Here is a 6,977-nt window from a genome sequence, read left to right as displayed (position 1 = left end):
ACAGGGCAGACCCTACAATGAGAGACTGCGGGACCTGAACCTGTTCAGCCTTCACAAGAGAAGGCTGAGGGGGGACCTGGTGACTGTCTATAAACTCACTAGGGGGGACCAGAAGGGTTTGGGAGAGACCTTGTTTCCCCTCACGCCCCCCCATATAACAAGGAATAACGGCCACAAGTTGTTGGAGAGTAGGTTTAGATTAGACATCCGTAAGAACTACTTCACAGTTAGGGCGGCTAGGATCTGGAACCAACTTCCAAGGGAAGTGGTGCTGGCTCCTACCCTGGGGGTTTTTAAGAGGAGGCTTGATGCCTACCTAGCTGGGATCATTTGAGCCCAGTCTTTTTTTTTTTCCTCCTGCCCTGGCAGGGGGTCGGACTTGAAGATCTATAAGGTCCCTTCTGACCCTACCTGTATGATTCTATGATAAATCTTTTGTTCCAAATGAAATACTCAATTGCAGTATAACGCACATGCTAAATTATGATGGGAAGTGTTGGTCTAAGCAAAGCACATGGAAAGCTGAATAAAAAGCCAGTAGCACTTTCAAGGGACCTGAAAACAAAGAACTAAGAAATGTCAGTCTTCAAGCTGGCAACCAGAATCTCTGCTTCCTTTTAGAATCACTGACCATTGCCCACAGTCTGTATTCTCTGCCTGGTATTTCTAAGCTGCATGTCCCGTGCCTGTGCACTGCATTAAGAATGTCCTCTTCCATGCAGAGCATGCTGACAGAATTCTTGACAGGGGAATGTGCTTAGGCAACACAGCATTGTTGTGATAGAAACACAAAATTGTAACCTATCAGAAAGACAAGGAGATACATACTATTAGTGAATAAGACGATACCTTAAACAAGAAGCTAAAGCCCATCATAAGATATGAAGGCGGAAGGAAATTTTTTTTCCCTGGAAAAGAAATGTACAAAACAGTTTCAGTACACAAACTGCAACAATTATCCCAGCCCATGCTCCAGGTACAGGAACTAACAGCCACATGAGATCAGAGATCTTCTGCAACTGCTTTAGGTTTCAATAAACTTCAGCTGGGGCCTATTTTGGCTCCAAAGCGACTCTGGGATTAGAGGAATGGGAAAGCAATTTAAGCTGTCTTTCCGCACATAAGCCAAGCCTCCCCCTCCCCACAATTTTGTGTTCGGTTCAAAACATTATCCAACGTAAACAACTTTTCAGTGGTACTTGAAGGTAGAGAGTTGTCAGACAGAGCCGTATTTTCAGGCGGACAGTAACCTTTTAATTCTCACCTCTGATCATGAAGCTTCCGGTAGTCAGGTATTCTCCGGTTGGTGCTGTTTTAGACACCTAAAGAAAGTACCATGCAGCACAGGTTGGTAACTCTTATCTTTCAAATAATACCGAGAAAAACTATGCATCACCAAGTATCAACAGTAACAAAACCTGACACTTAGGCCAACTACATTTTTGGTTTCTACGGACTAATTTTGTGACTCTGCAGTAGTGCTGAGCGCTACAGGGAAGACTTGGTGAGGAACAACCTCGTGTGACTCAAAGACTTTAAATAACAATTCATTGTCTAACTAGGATAGATGTGCTAGCTCAGTAACAAGCTATTGGTCATGGTCTACAAATCTCTGGTCTGTCTCATCCAGCAGCTCAGATTAGATGATGAAATAGTTCCTTCTAGCCTTAAAATGGGCCAGTTCAGTTTATTTTCAGTGTTTTGAAAAGCTGACTTAACTGGGCACTGCAAAGTAAACCTCTCCATTCCTCTGGTATAGGGCAATGCCAGTGCTGTGCTCACAGGAGGTCCCCTTCTTAGTTAGGGGGGAAAGGCCTTAAGCCTTGAGATGAAAGGGTTCAAATCACAGCAGGAAAGACTGGTAATCTGATTGTGAAACAGAAGAACTTTCTTGAGACCAGTCTTTCACTGTCTGTACCTGAGACACCATCCAATGCCACACAAAGATGTGCGAGTAGGGAAACCACAAACCTATGCAAAAATCAACCTTGTTTCAATATGAGGCCATAAAAAATATATTAAGAGAGACAAATCACACTTGGCCTTATGAAAAAAGTGACTGAATCTAAACTAGAGATTACTACCGTCTTATTTAATGTTGCCTGTTCATTTTACCACTCTAGGTGCTTTCCACCAAAGCACATCATCTGTAATTTAATACACAAATTAAAATTCTACTTGGAAATTTAAAAAAATAAATAAAAATCAATAATGTTTATAAATTCATTTCCTCAAGATGATACCCTCTTTAAGAGGTTGAATTCACTACCCTTCTTCCCCCACACAGACCCTATTCCGTAGATTCACACCCCAACCAATTTGGGACACTCAGGGAGAACCTGTAAGAGCAATAACCAACTGAAACACAACTCTGCTTCCTTGGCATCTCATTCCACATCTACAGTTCCACATTGATTCTTTCAGGCTAACTTCTCAAAACTAATGCCCAAGATTTTCTTACCTGATGATGATAAACCCACCACGCGCTAGTAATGATACGGGCGTCCCAGGCAGCACTGTAACATAATGCCATTGTGCCTGCCTCAGTCAGGGTACGTGGAGGGACTGGATCACCTTTAATGAGAACATTTAAATATCAGGGTTACTGGACGTGTGTTTTAGGATATAAATCACATCAATTAAGTCCTATGCCCAAAATTAAATATAATCTTTGTTTGAAGAGAAATAATGAACATTTTACACATACATAATTTTATGTTTCAGAAAATAAAAGGCACCGCACTTCAAGAGGGATGTGGACAGCATGGAGAGGATCCAGAGAAGAGCCACTTGCATGGTCAGGGGCAGCAGGGCAGGCCCTACGAGGAGAGGCTATGGGACCTGAACCTGTTCAGCCTCCACAAGAGAAGGGTGAGGGGGGATCTAGTGGCCTGTTACAAACTAGTCAGAGGGGACCAGCAGGCACTGGGGGAGTCCCTGTTCTCCCGAGCACGACCAGGAGTGACCAGAAACAACAGTCACACGCTGGCAGAGGGTAAATTCAGATTAGACATCAGGAGGCACTACTTCATGATCAGGGTGCCTAGGATCTGGAACCAACTTCCAAGAGAAGTGGTGCTGGCTCCTACCCTGGGAGTCTTTAAGACAAGGCTTGACAGTCACCTTGCTGGGGTTGTTTGACCCCAGTACTCTTTCCTGCCATGGCAGGGGGTCAGACTTGATGATATGCTCAGGTCCCTTCTGACCCTACTAACTACAAAACTAGGTATTTACAGAAAGGGTCTCAAAGTGGAGTCTTGGAAAAGTTCTGAAAGCAACTCCCTTATGCATAATGTCAGAGGACAACTTCCTAACTGGGCTGGGTATTAGTAGTGATAGAATTTGGACTAGCAAACTCAAACCCAGACTATAAAGTGAACTGTGGACAAAGGTAGAGTCTACATTATATTATTAATACAACCTTTTAAATGCTGTTTTGGGTTCGTTTGTTTTTGGTTTTTTGTTTTTGCAATTGGCTACAAATCACTGATTCAGCTCTCAATGGAATCACCTGTGGGATTCTTGATGACACAACTTGTTGCACCGTGAAGATCAGCATGTACATATACATCCCCTAAAACAGAAGAGATCAGATGGCACATTTCAAAAGGCACCCCAGTAGTGACAGTGATTATTATAAGAGGGTTCCCAACTTTACTCAGAAACTAAATTACTTGGATCAAGCCAAAACACCCATACGTTCAGGGGGAACAAACTACAGGCCTGATTGCTGGTTAATCTCAAACTTCTCATCATTTAATCTTTCAGAGGTCAACATCATAACAATTTACGTGACACAAGACCTCTTGGTATGCGAATGCAAAACTGCATTCAGAAGTACTGTAATGCTCTGCAGGGAAATACTAACTGTAACTATGCAAAAACGTTCTCCTCTGTGAAACACACACACAAGCAGCTGCAAAAGCTAAGGTCTGTTAATTTGCTTTAGAGCTCAGTTCAGGTTATTTCTAAATTATTGCATCACTGCATCAGATCACTTGCACACATACTAAATAAAATCCAAGAGACTTTAATCTGAAATTCTATACAATCTATAAACATGAGAACACATACAAATAAGCTGCTTGTATCAGAGGTACACCAATAAAGATTTTCTTGGCTGACACGGATAGTCAACCATATCGGCCGATGTCAATCCAATAATTGATATTTAGCAATGGTGCAAGGCATTTTAAACTACTGACATAAAGAAACCTTTTTGTGTGTTTGTTTTGCATTTAACACCCCCCCCCTCTCCTGCCTGCTCTGGCCCTTGATGAGGAAGGTGGTGACCACCTTATTCTCACGCAGGTTGCCCCCTCACTCACAGATCCTACCTGCAGCTCCACGGTGCTGAGCGCATTTGCAGCCCCAGAGCACACCCCTGCCTCAGCACTGGTGGGCCCCATGCAACTGAGCTCCCATGGCCACCAGGGAAAAGCGGCTTTTGCAAAGGTGCCTGGCAAAGCGGAACGTCCCTCGTACAGCAGCTTACTCAACCTCTGCGCAGCCCAACATCTCTGCAGTATTTCCAGTGCTCAGGCCCTTGCTGTGTGCATGGTGTTGGCATAGTGGCAGCAGCAGCCGCAGGAACCCGTTTGTTGCCGAGCGTGGTGCCCTGTGACTGAACCCCAGCACCCCTTCCCCCTCCTCGCTGGGACCTGCATTTTGCTGTGGGCTTGGGCTGGCAGTGGAGCATGGGGACTGGACTACACTTGCCACAGTACTCCAGGCTCACGGCCATAACTATTGGCTACAACAATCAAAAAAAGCCAACAACTTCATTTCTCCTTTTATCAGTGCTGATCTGATAGCCAACCAAAATATCGGAGCATCCCTAGTTTGTATATAAAGTGTGTTCGGTGACCAAAATAAACAGATCTAATAGTATTCTTCAGTTTTATATCCACAATATATAAATTCACAACAATAAGCAAAGAAAACAAAATCTGTGTTGACATGCCTTATTTAATCTTACTAACCTGATTTCAAGTATCGTTTCACAATCATTTCATTCTGCTGTTGATCTCTTCCAGCTATAATGAGGTAATTTTCAGAGCTAATGAACCACAGGAACTTCTCAAACCTGTCAAATTGTATCATACCATTTAGCGTAAGATAACTGGAATTCTTTACTTATCAGAGAGGATATGTTTTTGCCGTGATCTCTTTCATTAATTAAAGATATTGCATCGTTGACCACTTGTATTTTTAAATACTGATTTTGTACAGCTCAATACAAGCACTGATATTAAGGTGATACAAACAAAAAAAGTCTTGCTGCCTGCAGCTTGCTTTTCCATACTACCAGTATTTGCTGTACTATACCTTTGATACCCCTTCGCTAAGAAACCGATTATACAATCTCTCTAATTCTTCTCCTGTATATACAAATGACCCAGGCAAACATTTAGGATGATATGGCCTCAAACCCACAAAAGGATCTGCACAGGCAGATGTATGTACTTATGCAGGGCTCTGTTGAAGGCTTCCTTCCCTATTGATCTACAGTCAGGGTCAGAGCCTACCACAGTGAAACCACAGCAGCTGCCAGCCAGGACAGGTATACTACCTGGAAAGCTATTTTCATCTTATTTTTTTGACAGTGTTCTTTTTAAAATGCACACGTTTATGACATCTCAGAGAGAATCATAAAAAATTACTTGCCAATAAACCTTCCTTGCTTTCTGAATGGTAGTAACTGTTTGAACTTCCTTCAGTGTTTGCTTCGTCTTCTTTTCAGCTGATTTGAATGCCTGTTTAGGTAAACATGGACCCCATCACAATTCCATAAATGCAATAATTATATAAGCACCAATTCAACAGTGAGGGAATATGGAGACTCTGTCAAATGGCTTTTTGATGGAGCTCAGTAGCTATGACATCAGGAGCCATAACGATTAGGTAAGTTCTTTAGAGTATATGTTATAGAGAAACTACAAGACTTTGTAATGAAGACCTGTGTTTTTCAAAGTGATATATGTTTCAGGACAACTTTTACTGACACAACTGCATGTTAAGAAATGGTATTTAGGTTTAGAAACAGCATATATCAACTGATGGGCTTTGCTAGCTCTAAAATTATCCTGCCTAGGTGTATTTCTAGGCCTAAATACCATTTCTTAACATGCAGAATTAAAGTTGTGTCAGTAAAAGTTGTTCTGAAACATTTTTGATTTTGAAAAACACAGGTCTTCTTTACAAAGTCTTGTAGTTTCTCTATAACGTACACTCTAAAGAACTTACCAGATACCTAATTGTTATGGCTCCTGCTGTCATAGCTGCTCCGTTCCATCACAAAGCGATTTGACAGAGTCTCAATACTGATAAAAACCAAGTCATTTTTAAAGCTGAAATTTATCAGCCTTATATTTGATTAAATCGGTTTGGCAAATTAACAGCCATAAAGAGAAACGAACTGCGGGGAAGCTTAAAAAATTCAGTTGTCCAACTATTATAAATGTAAAAAGTAATTTGAAAATTCAGTGAGGAAAGTTCAAGTTTTACATATTGGAAGTATTTTAGGTCTTTGCTTTTCATGATATTCAAAACAAATCAGAAAAAAAATATCAGTACCTTCTCTGCAGCTTCAACTGTCTTCTGTGTTTTTTTTGCTGCATGCCTCTTATGATCATAATACCTGTGAAACACAGATCAGTTTACATCTAAAAACTCAGCATTCATTCATATAGCTCATTTCTTCCCATTGTACTTCACATCTGCAGTAAGCATTCCATCTGGTAACGGACTATGTTACATGCGGCTTAACTCTTTTCTTACTGTGCATCCCTGTACACCTGAAAACTTTAATCAATAAGTTACTTCTTTCCCTCACACGGCATGCAGGGTATTGAGCTGATGTTCACTTTGGAGAGAAAGAAGCCACTCTTATGCCCATGTATCTATGCTCAGAGTGATCAACATGCATTTAACATGTTGAGAGACATGCTGGGATGGGATGGGCTCCACCTTTCCCC

The 6,977-nt window shown here is 41.7% G+C and overlaps 1 protein-coding gene across 2 annotated transcripts in view; it reads right to left on the bottom strand.

Moving 5' to 3' along the window:
* Positions 1–6,977, bottom strand: part of NEMF (nuclear export mediator factor) — a 35,591-nt gene that overhangs the window by 10,943 nt on the left and 17,671 nt on the right. For both annotated transcript variants that reach the window (XM_019518330.1, XM_019518331.1), the window contains 7 exons: positions 6,577–6,640; positions 5,668–5,756; positions 4,983–5,086; positions 3,512–3,574; positions 2,462–2,574; positions 1,265–1,322; positions 850–908 (listed from right to left, as the gene is read on the bottom strand). In XM_019518330.1, coding sequence (XP_019373875.1) covers positions 850–908; positions 1,265–1,322; positions 2,462–2,574; positions 3,512–3,574; positions 4,983–5,086; positions 5,668–5,756; positions 6,577–6,640 — 550 coding nt within the window. The remainder of the gene's footprint in view (positions 1–849; positions 909–1,264; positions 1,323–2,461; positions 2,575–3,511; positions 3,575–4,982; positions 5,087–5,667; positions 5,757–6,576; positions 6,641–6,977) is intronic.

This window comes from Gavialis gangeticus, unplaced genomic scaffold (genome assembly GCF_001723915.1).
Source record: "Gavialis gangeticus isolate Ggan-Ray unplaced genomic scaffold, GavGan_comp1, whole genome shotgun sequence".
Taxonomy (NCBI): Eukaryota; Metazoa; Chordata; order Crocodylia; family Gavialidae; genus Gavialis; species Gavialis gangeticus.
The sequence above is the reverse complement of the archived record's forward strand: the minus strand, read 5'-3'. Positions and strand labels throughout refer to the sequence as shown.